Source organism: Pavona decussata, unplaced genomic scaffold (genome assembly GCF_977016875.1).
Source record: "Pavona decussata unplaced genomic scaffold, jaPavDecu1.1 SCAFFOLD_13, whole genome shotgun sequence".
Taxonomy (NCBI): Eukaryota; Metazoa; Cnidaria; class Anthozoa; order Scleractinia; family Agariciidae; genus Pavona; species Pavona decussata.
In genome coordinates this window covers 2,583,817-2,600,634 of record NW_028145436.1, presented here as the reverse complement: position 1 = coordinate 2,600,634, position 16,818 = coordinate 2,583,817, and the positions used below count along the sequence as shown (strand labels likewise).

General features: G+C 38.9%; 1 protein-coding gene and 1 long non-coding RNA gene across 3 annotated transcripts in view; both read right to left on the bottom strand.

The window, feature by feature from the left end:
* LOC146487872 (uncharacterized) overlaps positions 1 to 16,818 on the bottom strand; it is a 68,781-nt gene that overhangs the window by 16,213 nt on the left and 35,750 nt on the right. The gene's annotated exons all lie outside the window — the stretch shown is intronic.
* On the bottom strand, positions 3,119 to 16,015 carry LOC146487876 (TNF receptor-associated factor 4-like). 2 transcript variants are annotated; one of them, XM_085128272.1, is made up of 7 exons: positions 15,672 to 16,015; positions 14,558 to 14,621; positions 13,381 to 13,482; positions 5,446 to 5,610; positions 5,129 to 5,203; positions 4,675 to 4,752; positions 3,119 to 3,855 (listed from the first exon to the last, which is right to left on the bottom strand). In XM_085128272.1, the coding sequence occupies exons 1-7, from the start codon at positions 15,842 to 15,844 to the stop codon at positions 3,142 to 3,144; spliced, it is 1,371 nt and encodes a 456-aa protein (XP_084984398.1). In that variant the 5' UTR covers positions 15,845 to 16,015; the 3' UTR covers positions 3,119 to 3,141. The 2 variants fall into 2 exon arrangements, with proteins under 2 accessions (XP_084984398.1, XP_084984405.1); XM_085128279.1 differs by lacking the exon at positions 5,446 to 5,610.

Below are 16,818 nucleotides of genomic sequence, written 5' to 3'. Positions count from 1 at the left end.
CGTTGCTGCTTAAGATGGCACTTAAAATTATTGAACGCCTCTACCTGTCTAATGGTTCTCGGGATGGTGTTATAAGTTCGAGCACCGTCGTTTTTGTACGGACCTCGCTGCGCTCGGTCCGTACTGCCACGACCTCAGGCCAATATTCCCCAGTACGGCCCTCGCGCTCGGTTAGTAAGAGGTTTACTTTTTAATAAAATAATATCTTTACTAGAAATACGTGACTCGCAAAACCTCGCGAAGCTGGGGCTGGGTGGAAAGCCCTCTTTTTATTAATATATTCCAAGCAAAGTGCTATTTACAAGTTAAAATTAGAAAAAAAAAACTATCAAACCTATTCACAAGTCATTTCGATTAAAAAAAGAGGCATGCACAATTTTTTTTAAAAGAAACAAATAAATGTCATAAAATTACAATAATATTCTTATTTGTAATAAAAAATCATGATTGTATTCTGACTAAAAAATATTTAGAAGTTAAAATAAGGTCCTTAAGGAAAACAACTCTTATTAAAAAATTTATATGCGGACAATATTCGGTCATTGGGAAAAAGTAATGTTATAATTATTATAATAATAATAATAATAATAATAATAATAATAATAATAATAAATATTTAATGAAGGTAACACCAGAAAAGTTAACACAATGGTTAATTAGGATGACCCTCGATAAATAAAAGAGAAAGCCCCTTACGTTTGCCTATAAGCTCTCGAAGGAGTAAAATAGAATGGTGTTCACTAGATAAGATAAAATCAGCACTTCAGTATCAACAACTTTAAAAAGTTGATTTTACCGCAGAATCGGAACTTTTCTCTCCAAAAAGGTAACCAAAAGGTTTCAATCGATTAGTAACAAAAGCCACCCTCTCCCCACCCTACATACGGGATAAAGCCACATTCAGACCAGGAATATTATCATAGAGACTTCTTTAGGACTTAATGAGACTCCAGTGGTTAAAGACGGAATAGGTTGTTTTGGTAACTGCTCTGGTAAAAAAGTGGAATGACATGACTATCAGTGTAATCGTCGTCCGACAGGGTAACTAACTTCTTGCAAGCTGTATGAAGAATCAATTAGAATAAAAATTAAAGGTAACTATACAAAAGTGTTTTTGAGAAACAGAAAAAATCGAACATGTGGGTGATTTAGAAGCATCGCATTGTTAAATCAATGATAGTCCAATACACCTCTTAAATTGTTGTTTCTATCAAGTACAATGTGCTAGACCTCTCTTTCCTCCACAAAGGCTTCTTTTCCATTCTTGCTACTTTCTTACTTGTGCACGAGGCATCGTTTATCTCATGGAATACGGTACATTAATATGCAAAACATTCAATTTATTCCAGTAGCAGTAGAGAAGCAACATATTATCAATGATGAAAACTAATCTCGATATAGTTTACGCGCTGAATATCACTTCTTAAACTAATGCAACCATTAATTTTATTATAGATGCTGAAGTTAGTTGTGACAAGGCGTTGAGCGGCTAAGAATGCGTGTGTGTGTGCCGTGACTGGCAGCGCCGTTACAGACCCCAGGTCCAACAGCCGCCAGAGAACTACCGCTATTCAACACTTTATGAGGACCAAGTTAATTTAGTGAAATGATCAAAACTCCTAAGCTTAAAAACGCTGATTACTAAATAGCCATGCACCCCTTTATCAGGAGTAAAAACTGAGATAAATGCTTAAGTCTTCCTACCATTAAATTCTCTAAGTTTCACCAGATGGGTGTTATTTTGTGTAACCTCTTTACCAATAAACAAGGAGAATCTTCATTGCCCGTACTTAAGAGTTCAACCTTTAAAAATACTAATACAATATACGGGGAACGCGTAATGGAGCCAGAGGCTTTCAATAGAGCCGACGTATTCTTGGGTGTGAGACTCAGACGACAGTCAAACTTACAATACTAAGGGTAAATTTTTTTTTCGTCACTGAATGAACACACAGAGTCCTTAAAAATGTTTGGCGACGAGCAATTTACGGGCTTCTGTCAATTAATAGTTTGGGCCAACACCGTTTGTCCACAGTAGAGGTATGTACGAGAGGATATACTCCGCATGGAGAAATTGTGCGTAGTATTTGGAGTCTTGAATCGTGGTCTTTGTTTAACTTGATCCTCTAACTCTCTTGCCGATAACCCACGTTGCCCGCAGCAGAATGTTCTGGTGGATTGATAGGGTAACACGGGTATGGGAACAAGTCTTGGTCCCCATATCCCGGAAGGATAGACTTCTCGTGGGTTGGCTTACGAGATGTTTGGGAAACGGACAATTCGCTTTGAGCCTACGATGAAATGCTGCTATCGATCATACAGTGTCTTAGCAAATACCTTTAGAAGATCCCGTAAGTTGACTCTATAACCTATCTTTTCTGAAAACATACTTGGGATAGATCTTAAATTAGGAGGGCTGTGTGACTCCTAGAGTTACTAGACCCTGCTAAGTTAAGATGTATCCTAGGTTTTGCTTCTTAGCAATGCAACAGGCTATTGTTGGATTAACAACAAGCTATTGTCAAGATGCAATACTTAAAATACATGTTAACTTAGCAAGGCTTCGTGAAACTTGCCCCAGATCACAAAAGCCAAGGGCTTAAACAAGCACGGTTTTTCTTGTCGTGCGCGCCCTTTTCTGGTCCCAATCCTATGCGTCTTATTTTTCTTGCCCCGTTATTTTTATGAGATTCGAGAGCTGACTGCTTTCGAGCGTTAGCCCTTCATCCGAGCAAAAATCAAGGATTTGTTGGTCGTGTGTGGTCTATGTATTTTTACTAAGTGTGATTTTCTTTTTTAATTTTACTATCTTTTGTTAATTAGTGAGAGTGGAAGCTGTGTAAATAAATAAATAAATAAATAAATAAATAAATAGTTCAGTTTTTTTGCGTTAAGTGCATTTTACCAAACAGATAACATTGACGGAGGTGCATGTAAAACGATCAGTGAATTTAATACATCGCCAGGGTCTTAAACTAATCCTCAGCCCGTACTCCTGGTTTACTGAGAGAGAAACCATGACACATTTATGAGATCGCAATTTGTAGTATTTTTAATTTTAGTGTTGACAGATTCAAGAACCAGATTAACTCACGCAAAAGATGAGGGATTCGTTTTTGGTTAGTTTTATTTGCATTGTAATTACACCTGTTTAGGTGGATCGACTCTAACCTTAATGTAAATAGTGTCATCCACAAGATAGCGCCTTTCGCTCAGTTTAGTGTGCGATACAAATTCATGAAAACCCCGACCTCCGTTTTCATCGGTTACAGGCCTCGCATACTGCTTTTTAAGAGGATCTGCTGTGAAAGACATAACAATGTTCTCTCTATAATTTGGAGTTTCCTGTTGATCAATCAATATCAGGGTTACTTTTTTATGAAAAGGCCAGGGTAATATGGCGTCGTTTTCACCTTTCATTATATGGAAGTATATTGAGAGGTGAGTATTTTTTCCTGAGCTTTGGCCATTTGCAGCCAATCCTAATCGAAATTTATAGTTCTCATGGTAGAATGGAGTGCTAAATATTTTGGGTTTCTCTCCGCTTCTGGCTTGCTTTAAGACTTCACTGAAGCCGCTGATTTTCCATGTGTATTCTTTCGGCCTTTGCATTACTTGATTTTGAAGGGCACTTATCTTCTCCTCAACAGCCTCAAGTTTCTTGGTCGTCTCTTCAAACTTATTTTTAGTTGAATGGAACTCTACCAGTGTGTTATTCAACTGATCTTTTGTATCATGTAACTCCTCTTGCGTCTTGTTCAACTGAACTTGTGTGTCATTCAACTTAACACAGGCTAAGTCGAAATGAATTCTCAGGGCAGAGTGAAGATGTGATTCTACTTCACTTCGCTGAACCTGTAAGGAGAATTGTTAATCGTTATTATGCTGAATAACGCTAATAACTAACTCTTAATAAATAATAATAATAATAAAAATAATAAAAAATATCTTTAGTCAGGAGGCAACCTCACCCTCAGGTGAGGCCTCAATACAAATCAAACTGCCCTTGTATACCGTGATAAAAAACGTTTCCTTACAGATATTCCTATAGCCGTGCAGATTTGGTATCCTGTTTCTTGTTGGAACCCTAGTGTCGTCCAAACAATATCAACAACCACAACCTACTTTTGAAAGAAATTAACAAACACGAAGAAAAACTACGGAAGAATGGTTACCTGACGAGACTAGCTTCATTCAAAATGGGCTAAAAGATCAATTGCTTTGGTAGCAAGACAAACAATATCACTTTCTTTAGCACGGCAAGTTTTAAAAGCTCCCTTCAAGTGCAAGTAACAAGTTTCGGTGATTCGTCCAGTGACACGGCTTTAGCATGAGGAAATTGATTAACAACGTGTGTTTGGATCTTTTTACCAGTAAAGGGTTAACAAGTTTCGGTCAACAGGGCATACTCTCAAACTTTTTGGAAAATTTTGAATACGGAGACTTGTCAAAGGAAGCTGAACTTAGCGATTTTTAGTACTCACAAGAATATTAATCTTGTTAATCAAAACTTGCTCGTATAAAAACAGCCTAAGTTGGTTCAAAGGCGACACAGACTAGCGTTTCAGTGTAGGATTTTATTTCTTAGGAGCTCCCCGGAAGTTTTAAATAACAAGAGTCCAAAGTAATGGTATACCACAGAACGAGTCTTTGAAAACGGTGGGTCTATAATACCTTGGTTGTACAGCCCATCTCAGCATATGGACACAAAATCATAGTCAGTTGACAATCTCTGTTGATGTGGGATGAAATCTGTAAAAAGTGAGCAAACGTTGTGGGACTTAGATAAATTTTAAAGGCTGTCTTATAGAATGGTAGATCAAAGCAGCAAGTAGCACAAAGCGTTGTGTGCTTAACCCCCCCCTCCCCCCACTCCCTCCCACCACCACCCTAGCCGCCGACCTGGATGTACTTTGTGCTCTTATATTCTTTCTTAATTTCGGTTTTTAGATTGTTAGCTAAACACAGACAAACAGACAGACAGAGAGAAGGATGGACGGATGGATGAATGGATAGACAGGAGAAACCCTTTTATTTCTAAACACAATTGTAATAACGCTTATGGGGTCGTGTTTAAAGGCAAAATTAAAGTAAAATAAAATAAAAGGTCGACAAGCACAGAACCTACCTCTTCTCTTGCGATGACTGCTCCACATCTCGCCGGGCAGTTTAATGGCCACCTTTTACATTCACCTTGATGGGCCTTTAAAAAATAGTGCAAGGAATTTGTGGTTGTTGTTGTTGTTGTTGTTGTTTTTGTTTTCTTTTCTTTTTTCCTCGCTTGCTAAAGTCATTTAACCAAGGACCCAAAAAGGACGCCTAAATTACTAAGCCGGAGACATAAGATGGCCTGCAACTTCAGCTACGCACTTCTGAATTTGCTGGCCCATTAATGTATTCAAAACGGTGCTATTATTTTACTTCTCAACAAACTAAGGTTCTTACCTTTGTATTACACGCTGTATGTGTCGCACTACAGTACGTGCATCGAAGAATTCTCCATTCACACGTGACTGTCACGTGTTCTTGCATTTCGCTCCTTGTTACTTTCACTTGACAATTTTCGTTTGTGCAAGAAACAACTTTGAGAGGGCAGGATTCTAAATGCTCCTATTTTGTTTAAGAAAAGTGGAAAATAACATTTAATTAGTAATAGTATACCTTCAGCAAAATTAGCCGGGTTAGTGGATCCCCTTGGATCCCCTTAACTGATATGCATAAGGATCGAGTCCATTACGTCATCTATTGTTATAACCTCGGGAAAAATATAATGCCTTCCTCCATACTAATTAAGTGATCAGGTAGTGTCTTCCTCCATACTAATTTAGTGCCTAGTCAGTGTCTTCCTGCATGCTAATAAGTGCCGAGGTTTACTAATTTGCGTCACTCTTGCACAAAGGAAAGAATAGACATGCCCAGGCTTGCCCACTCTATACCCACCCTGATCGGATAGTCAAGACTCTATTGTTAGAGTTAATAAAAACAGCGCAAAATTTGAAAGCGTTATTATTCAACTAGAGTAAAGATTATTTTATCGCTGCTATATTCGACAAGGATGGTTCCAAACATGCAAGTCGATTTGACCCCTAAACCTCTCCTGTCAGTAGATAAAGCGAGTTCCTTACCCGGTTAGTTCTGCCAGTTTCATCCCTGCTCAACGTTGGAATTGGTAGAAAAAGCGCAAGGATTTAGCTATGTTTACTGTCCCGAGAAAATGTGCTTTATGTTTGATCCTACTTCAGAATGGAAAGAGGACATAGAGCGTATCGGGCGTCAAACACACTCTGATGTGAAAAAATATGCAGCTCAGTTGGTCTGTGATTGTTCTAACAAGCTAGCATTGAGAAAGAGTAAACAACCCTGGAGCCAGGATCGCATGTTTCTGACGTGCCGCAAAAAAGAGTATAACTTTTTCATGTGGATAGACCACAGGCAGCCCAAGCTCAATATCAGAGAACCGTTGAATTATAAGGATTTGTATGGGAATACAACGGATTTGTGTAAAATGTCAGAAACTAACATCGTTTTCTCAATAAAATCAACTTACCCTGTTTCTACTTGTATTCTTTGTCATTTACCGGCTTTTCAAGCCGATTCAAAGCGATTTCGGTGAGTTAGTGTCATTCGGGTTTCTACTGCTAAGTGTAACGAAAGGCCGAACAGTATTTCAGCCATGCCCGGAGCACGAAACGGAATAAATCCGTTTAAATCATCCCTAGTGTCCCAATTCCTTTATAGAATCAAAGTAGAGATGCATATCTATCCTGCCAGTGCAACTCCGACTCAACTGAAGCCGTATCACGTTTGCGAGAAAGATTTTCTTTCAAGTCAGCTCGCTTCTGAGATTTCGAAAGATGCGCGGCCAGAACGCCATGGACACATTGAACGTTCGAACAGCACGCTGGGTAACAAAGGTTCCCTGGCACGGGGGGAACAGCAGCCAGCATGCAGTTGTCCACAGGCAAACAGATTTGTTCCCGGGGCCTCCTCGTGTCCTTTTTGTCAAGACCGTCGAAAGACCATTGTTTCCATCGACAATCAAAATTACTACCAGACTATTCAACCTAAATTTCCCGTATAGAATCACATATATGGACAACCTGTTGTCCTTTTTCCCAGAAATTTGGAAATTCCTCGAATTTTCCTTTCCATTGGTCATACCATTTCGCCGAATGCCCAGGGCTCGGTTGTTCGAAAGCCGATAAACGTTAATCCGCGATTAAAAATTAACGGAAGGTTTTCTGCTCGCTCGTTAAAATTGTTTTTTTAACTCTAATTTTAAGCCAGTGGTAAAGAAAAGTCAACGTCAAAACTGAGGGACAAAAATCTTTTCGAAAAATCTTCATTGTTATGTAATTAAACTCTAACCAAAGTTGTTGTTAATCCAGAATTAGTGGGCTTTGAACAACTGTGCCCAGCTGCAGTTTCTAACGAGATTTAAAAAATACACTCGCGTTTTGTAAATAAATTTGCGATAATTTCTACTCATTTAGTTTGTGAAATGTGGTCAAACTATCCAGGAGCTAACGTCGTAGGAGCGGCTTTAAGAGAGAGGAAACTAAATCATCATGTGTTCACGTTGTTTTGTAGATGACGAAAAAGAAAGGTATAAAAATTTATAACGCACGTGCAGAGCCAGAGTTTTGCTAATTAAAACTATTGTTTTCTGACGTTCTTGTTGTGGTCGTCGTCGTCTCTGCACGTCCCAACGATAACGAAAAAGTCACCTGAAAATATATCTTTATTTCATTTATGCTGCCTCACGATTATTTCAACTCGTTCAACTTCTACAGAAACGGCGGACTACCCAGAAATAAAAATGCCGCTCCTACGACGAAAGCTCCTGGATAGTTCGGCCACATTACACAAACTAAATGAGTAGAATTGCAAATTTATTCAGAAAACGCAAGGGTAACTTTTAAATCACGTAAGAAACTGGGGCTGATCATCTGGTGAAATGGTATGACCAATGGAAAGGAAAATTCGAGGAATTTCCAAATTTCCGGGAAAAAGGACAACAGGTTGTCCATATATTTGATTCTGTGCCGGAAATTTAGGTTGAATAGTCCGGTAGTACTGGCACACGGGGAGTACCCGGGAACAAATCTGTTTACCTGTGGACAACTGCATGCTGGCCGCTGTTCCCCCCGTGCCAGGGAACTTTAATTACCCAGCGTGCTGTTCGAACGTTCAATGTGTCCATGGCGTTCTGGCCGCGCATCTTTCGAAATCTCAGAAGCGAGCTGACTTGAAAGAAAATCTTTCTCGCAAACGTGATACGGCTTCAGTTGAGTCGGAGTTGCACTGGCAGGATAGATCTGCATCTCTACTTTGATTCTATAAAGGAATTGGGACACTAGGGATGATTTCAACAGATTTATTCCGTTTCGTGCTTCGAGCATGGCTGAAATACTGTTCGGCCTTTCGTTACACTTAACAGTGGAATCCCGAATGACGCTTACTCGCCGAAATCGCTTCGAATCGGCTTCAAAAGCTGATAAATGACAAAGAATACAAGTAGAAACAGGGTAAGTTGATTTTATTGAGAAAACGATGTTAGTTTCTGACATTTTACACAAATCCGTTGTATTCCCATACAAATCCTTATAATTCAACGGTTCTCTGACATTGAGCTTGGGCTGCCTGTGGATAGACCAGCCAATATCGCATGCTATCAAGGAGCGGCTCTCATGTTCACCTCAACCACGGTTCACAAGATTCCATCCTTATAGAGAGATAAAGGATATGTTTGAAAATCACCACCAAGAGGTTAAACAGAAAGGACTTATTCAGCGCCAGCGCCATGCACGCAAATATGACAAACGATTTTAAATGTGTGACAACGGATTTAACAGTCTAGGAAGTCCTAAAATGTTTCACGGTCTTAGATACAGAGAATGGATGGAAGAAGTATGAGTATCTTACAAGTTTTATGTCCAAAAAATAAAAGAAGACTCTCGAGATGACTCAGATCCTACACTTTGTTTAGAGAAAGACGATTTGCCGCGTCAGGCGTATTTCAAGTACGCAAGTGATGACGGCCATCATCCCGAAAGTTTCTGAGTAATGAAGGTTTTGTATGAAAGACATATTGAAGGCAAACACATACCTTTTGAAGGTTATGTCATCACCCCCGAAGAACGTGAAGAGATAGAAAAAGATAAACAGTTATCTTCTTATTCTAGAGCTTTTGCACAACATGCACGCAGATCAAAATGCATTGCTATGCTTCGCAAATAATGCATTACCGTCTGCGTGGAAATAGAGCTGTCTTGAGATCCTTTGAAAGATTTTTAAAGTTTTTGAGTGAAATAAAGTTTTATTCATCTTTACACCACGTTAGTCACCAATTATGTTTAACAAATGTTTCAGTGACTTGAGCTCTAAACTTTGCATGTGAACTATCTCGTGTGTCTTTTGTTTGACAAACAATAAGTCATACCCAGCACCTACTCTGATTGGGTAGTCCCAGATGTATTGTTCAGTGACTATGACAATACCTGAACCGGCTACACGCAAGCTACTTTATGCGAAATCTTCGTCAGTCCACTTGGCTAGCAAGTTTACTGTTGGAACCCCAAACACCCTCGGAAAAGTGTGGAATAGTGATATTGAAATAGAATACCGGAGACTATTAGCGACCTGTTTCAAAACCCTGAACGGAACAAGGGAATTATCACAGAAAGCTTATAAGACAATTAACAATTAGCGACGAGCGACACCCACGACGCGTGTGTCTGAGGAAAATAAAGACACATGACTAGAAATGGCCTGTTTGTCTCCTTTTGTCCCTTTTGGCGTGGTTTTGGCCCTCCAGGCCTGGTTATGGCCTTTCAGGCCTGTGTTTGGCCTGGTTATGGCCCGTCTGATCTTCTTTTTATTAATGAAGGAGAACGCTTAGTAACCCCACCTTCACCAATTTTAGTGCGCCTCAAACCAAAGATGACGAGCACAAACTATACCTTATACCTGCAACAAAGTGCTGGAAATTATGAAGACAGTGAAGAAAGCGATTTCTCCCAAGAAAGCGAAGTCTCTAGTCAAGGAACGGAGTCTCCCCAAGTAGAAGAAACAGAAAACTTAGAGCCGTGGTCACGCGTTTTTGATGAAGCCGAGAACCGCCACAAGACCCAGCTTAACGCTTTGATCAATCAATACCAAGAAAACGGAGATTCAGAAAACATGGCTCGTAGTAAAGCCATGAACGCTCTCGTTCTTGTTTACAGAAAAGAGCTAAGAAAAGTACTCTTAGAGAATCTACAGTGAATGCGTGCAATGAAAAAAGATCCTACCTTCAAAAAAGTGATTGAAACCCAAAAAGAGCTTAAAGACACAGAAGGATTTGATTGGTTGGAATCGACGGAACTTGCTATCGATAAGCGGAAATTCTTACTAATTATAAATCGATTGTACGAAAAGCAGCCGATTACACAAGATCAAGACTAAATTAAACCTACTATGAATGTTATGGAATTTTTTTTTATTTCCTGGACCTTCGTATTGTTGCATTTCAATAAAAACTGTAAGCAACCAAACTTTAAATGTGTTTATTGATGACTTGAAAATAATAACAATAATAATAAACTTGCACAATAAATAAAAAATCTGAAATTTGAAATACAAATTACTAAAGCAAGATCAAAACTTCTTAATTAAACACTGTTATTTGTGATGACACTTTTAAATAAAGATGACGATTCCAAAGTTGAGAGCTTTTGGGGAACTACGTGACGCGCGACACCCACGCGTGTGTCTGATAAATAAAGACACATGACTAGAAATGGCCCGTTTGTCTCCTTTTGTCCCTTTTGGCGTGGTTTTGGCCTTTCAGGCCTGGATATGGCCTTTCTGGACTGTGTTTGGCCTGGTTATGGCCTTTCTGGCCGGTGTTTGGCCCTTCTGACACTCTATATAACCTGACTATTTGCGAAAAAGATGTCATTTGTGTTCAGTCACCAAACTGTCAACATGGTTTACAAGAGAGTTTGTAGAAACTGTCCGGTTCCATATCATTGTGCGGGGCGAAGCACCTTGTCAGATTAGCCAACCATCTCGTGGATGTTCATCAGTTAGACCACATACAGCGAAGACTGTATTTACAAGAAGCGAAACTTCAACCTAAAGTTAAATTCGATCGTCGTTTACGAAAGTTTTGCGGGTAATTTCGGAAAAAATCACTATCACAATCTAGTACAGACACAAGAAACGGTGTACGAACTGTCAAGATAATGGAGAAATGAAGCTTCTTTTAAAGCAAAAACTAAAAGACCGACTACAAAGAACAAGACAAACCGCAAGAAACAAAGAAAGTCGAACTCTTGGCTTAGAGGCCATAGGAAAATTGTGTAGACACGGAAGGAATATTTATTATTCCTCGAAATAGAACGGAAAAACGGATTTGTAACGGTCAGTCAAATGGTTCATTTTCATTCCTTTTCGTTTCAAGTCGCTGTGTATTTGACTCTTTTTGTCATTGTTTTTTAATAAAGTTTTTAAAACGGTATCTCTTGTCTGGTTCTATTGCTAACAATTATAAGTCGCGTGTTTCAATTGATCCTTGTTAAGTTACATAAAATTGTTTATATACTAATACGTCAAGATACTCCCTTGAGGTTTTTCCAGCAGAGCTGAACTAATTTGTATGCAACTTTGGGCTTGCGAACACACATAATTAATTGATTAACGGCCGTGAAAGGCTGAGACTTTAATAGTTTTTCATTTCCTCGAGATAGATAGGAAAAAAGACACACATAGATAGGTTTACGCATCAACGGTTTATTAGGACTCAGAAAATGAACTTAACACTGATATACAATCAAATTGTTATTCAAGAAAACTGTCAGCATGAGTTTCACAACTCAAGTAAAACGCATCATTCTATTTTTCTCATCACTACTCAATAACCTCGTTTTGTCTTTGCAGTCTTGGTCGTGAGTTCGCTGAGAGCGCATTTGAAAGGGGTTCGCCTTTTGGAGCAATGGGGACTTTTTGAAGTTCTTCTCGTGTTCTGACAATGGTTTCAGGGCACTGCATACACTCTCGGCGGTTTTTAGGATGAGATTCAGATCAATGTTTTCGACCACATCATCTCGGAAATAAAACTAAGCATCTTCGCTATCCATCATCAGGCAGGAGTGCTGTCTTTGACTTGGGTGGTGAATAGCGCAACCACTACAGCGATTTAGTTTTTCTTCTTGAATCATTGCGTCTAGCATGGCGGCATACGTTAGCTGGAACACATGACCAACAAGACTTGCTATCTTCTGCCTTTGGATTTGTTCCACTTCGTCTACTGTCAGGAGAGGTTTAGGGGTCGATTCGACTTGAACGTTTGGAACCATCCTTGCAGAATATAGCAGCGATAAAATAATCTTTACTCTTGTTTTATTAACTCTAACAATAGAATCTTGACTATCCGATCAGGGTGGGTATAGAGTGGGCAAGCCTGGGCATGTCTATTGTTTCCTTTGTGCAAGAGTGACGCTCATTAGTAAACCTCGGCACTTATTAGTATGCAGGAAGACACTGACTAGGCACTAAATTAGTATGGAGGAAGACACTACCTAATCACTTAATTAGTATGGAGGAGGGCATTTTTCCCTAGGTTATAACAATAGATGACGTCATGGACTCGACCCTTAGGAATATCAATTAAGGGGATCCAAGGGGATCCACTAACCCGGCTAATTTAAGTGAAGGTATACTACTATTAGGTTTAAAAGTATCTTGCTTTTATACATAGAGAGAACAAAAACAATCCGTCATATTTTAAAATGCTTTCATAACTCATTAGTCAGGTTGTCTGAGTACTTTTCAGAATTGAATCAAACAATGGAGATTACGCTCATACAACCATTTCAAACAGCCAAAATGTCCTATCAGCGTTTAAATTCTTCACTTGATGAGTAGGACTATACCTCAGGTATGAAAATGGCACTACAATACAAGGGATCGTTATCGTTTATCATTGACAGCGCAGTAGACTAGCGTGCTAGAGGCCATCATCGTATATTTCTCTTTAAGCTAGCAGTCGCCTTGTATTCGCTGTTAGGTTTTGTTTTGTCCCATCCACGGGACGCATCGAGGGTAGGGTGAGGTGGGGGAGGAGTGCGGCTTAGAATCGCCTCTTACTTAATTGTTCCGGCTTTGTTGTTCTTCATTATTAGCAAACCATGATTTGAATATATCCAACTGAGTGTTACCCTTGTATATTTAAGCTTTTTCTTGTTTAAAGTAAAGGACTATACAAATGTGAAAAGTACATGTAAAATATGAAACAATACTAATTTCTAACTTGAAATGGATCGTCCCTAGAAGGCTTGATCAAGAGTGATGCACGAATTATCTATTTTCACTATTTTCACGAACATTATTTCTTACGTCTTTTGACCTCAGTTCACCAGTCCACTGACATCCTGCACTAGGACACTTGATAATAAACGAGAGAACCTTTCGATTTGTTCCTTTGTCAGGGAACATGTCCTACAGAAGAGAAATATTATGACAGTTTATAAATACAGTTGATTTATAGTTTCTACGTTGACAGAAGAAGTTTTAGAAACAGAAAAGTCAGGTTTAAAAGATAAGCTTCAGTCAGGAAGCAAAACCAAATATAAATGGACGAGTTTTCGCTACCTACATTAATTATATTCTTACTCGGACTAATTTATTCTTCCATACAAAAACCTGACAATAAAGAAAGTGAGGAACTGAGAAAACAGTTAAGACTTATCATGGACGTAAGTTTCGGAGCTAAATGTATTTGCTCGACAAACTTTGGTGACAAGTACTGTAGGATTCCTTGAATCGCACTGTCGCCTCACCAATAATTAACACAGGGGCCCATTTATTAAGGCAGGATTCCCTTACCCAACCGTGCCAGAGATCATCACTTTCTCTAAGAAAAACTTCTAGCTCCATCCTTGGAGCCAGAAAGTCCTATGGAGTTTCCAAAAAACAAACGCACAGGCTCAACGAATTTCCTTTCAGTTTCATATTTTAACTTAAAGCTAACCAATTTCAATACTTTTCATCATTGTATGCTGGTGGTAAAGTGACTTTATATCGACGCATGTTCTCATTAAACAAAAGGTGCAGTTAAAGCGCGAGCTTTATATCAGCTCCCATAGCTCCAAAGTTAACCATCATTTATTTCCCCCTGTCATAAATAAATCTATACAAATCTACAGTCATTTCAACTAACGTTGTCGGTTCAAAGCATGAAGCTAAAGGACAAGACCGAAAGTTTACGTGGGATTTTCATGAATAAATTCATCAAAATCAGTCATGCCTGGAGAAAACAATAGGTTGTAATTAGCAGTACAATGACCTGCACGTGCAGGGATGATTTTGATGAAATTATTCATAAAAAATAACCCCACAAAACATTGCGATCTTGTCTTTTAGCTTTATTTTGATCCGACAACGTTATAGCTGTATACAATCTGTATCATAGAATAAGTTATCCCTGCCCCTGATGAAGCTTCCAATTGTAAAGGTTTTCAACATGACTGTGATATATATTATTAATGTATAGACATTATTTTTGTTGTCTTACCCTTTCTCGAGTCAGATTGTTTCGATCCACTGGACAGCTTAAGGGTTTGTTGTCACGCTCCAGCCTGCATAAAAATAATTTAAACAAAATTTAAATTCAAAATATCGGTTACCAGACTGCAACCTTTAATAATAAAAATACCGACCAAACATATTCACTTGCAGCCTTGGTCCTGCTTTGATTTTTATATACAGGTTTGTTTCAGAGGTAGTTTACTGTTAAAACAGAAAATTTAATTAATCTTTAAAACTTGTAGCTAACAAAATGTGTCCTTGTCATTCCAGACGCATCAAGAAAATGATCTCAACAAGCAATTTGAACTTACTGACTTCTCTCTCAATTGTGCTCGCAGGAAAAAATAAAACAAGAAAAGCAAAGACCCAGCATGTAAATTAAAAGTATCAAAGTTTTATTAAATTGGCTCTAGGGGACCGGAGTTCCTTTATGAAGAATACGATTTCAAACTTTCCTGTTCGTCAGTGTATTTATGAGGCAGGAACAAAATTTGCTCGTTTAGATCGATGTCAGCCTGAATTGAGACAATTGTTAGGCATTTTCCACTTCCTTTATTTCTAGCTTTATCATCGCAGTTTTAAATCACCATGTAGTAATGAATATGAATGGATACAGGAATGGAACAGTTGCATAAGGGGATAGACAGATGAACGTTTAGTACTTCGAGAAATACCAAGTTTCTGCACTACTGATTTCACTGATCTATGGAAAATAATGCGAATGAGCGCTTCGTCGGTGTTGAATCAGTTGAATTGTAATGATCTTTGCCAATGCGACTGTTGATGATCAAATGTACACTACGTTTTTTAGACTGGAACGAAAAAACTCGTTAATTCGGGTTTCAAGGCGGTTGCTATTACATAGGAACCGTTGTTCTGTCTCAGTTGCTTCAATACAGCTTGGCTGGTTGAGCATGCCGGAATGTACTTCGTTCGTCGGCCTTAAATGGGGTCGAGAAGAAAGTTTTGTTCAGTATCTCAGCCTTATAATTTTCTTTCGAATATCGAAGCCAGCCATACGGTATTCCTCCGCGAAACAACACTAAATATTAAGATAAAATGTAAGCCCTCGAAGTTAAAACTTATAAAGGAACGCTAACCTTAAAAAGTGCCCTTCAAGACACTTTCTGCAAAATCGATGGCCACATTCTTCCGTTAGGACTGTATCTTTCAGTGGCAACTGACAGATTGGACATTGCCAATCTTCATCCACTGCACTCACAAACTCTTCGTCGTATCCACCAAACGATGGATATCCTCCAGCTTCCGCCATATTTGTCTCCTGACTCGAGCGCCGCTAGTGAGTTGGGTGTGTTTATAAAAACACTTTCGCTTTCGGGTCAGTCGTGAATGACCTGAGATTTTTCCTTTATCAATTAACTGTCAAGAATATCATTTCAATGTCACGCATAACCGTGACAGTCTGATTGTTTACTTTTTCGAGGAAAAAAAGAGAGAAAACGAAAGAAGAACTTTAGGATGTCGGATCAATTTCAGATCAATTCCTCGACGGAGGAGCGCCAGCTTGTTTCCCAAACAGCCTCAGGTAATTCAGCAAACGGTGTTTGAACGATTTCTTTTGTGTTTGAAAATTTTTTCACTTATTGCAGTTTTCCCTAGGACATTTGGTATATAAATCATGCTGCATCCTTTTTTTTTCCACGACAAGCGATCCGCTAGGGAAAAGTATTCAGAACAGTTTATATCTGTATCATGTAGTTCTTTGCATTCAAATTCATAGTTTTACACTCGAGGATCGCAATAGTAAGGCCGAGAGATGACGAGAGGGGTTCTCGAGTATCTATCTCGCTCGCGAGTTGTGGAAAAACTAGTAAGACATAAGAACTGAAAAAACATTAACACGGAGACATAATATAATTGAAAGCGGTTACCTGTGGAACAAGGGATTATTTTTTCAAGCAAATGAATGAACTAAGATCGCGATGATTTTGCAAGGTCAGCGATCGCGATACAACACGCCTTGTGCTTTTCTTCCGGTGGGGACGACTATCATGAAGTAATCGGGTTGCGTTAAGGAAATGTTTAAAGGAAACCCCTTTCGTTGTTGTTGTCATTGTTTTCTCGTTTACTTATATGTTATAATATCCTGGATCAACTGGCGTTTAGGTTTCTTGTTATCAATCTTAACTCAAATTCAACTCTACTTGTAACTCGCTAACTAGCCGACCCCATAAATATATGAAACAGCGAAGTAACTTTAAAACATTAAATGGTGAGCCTGCTTGT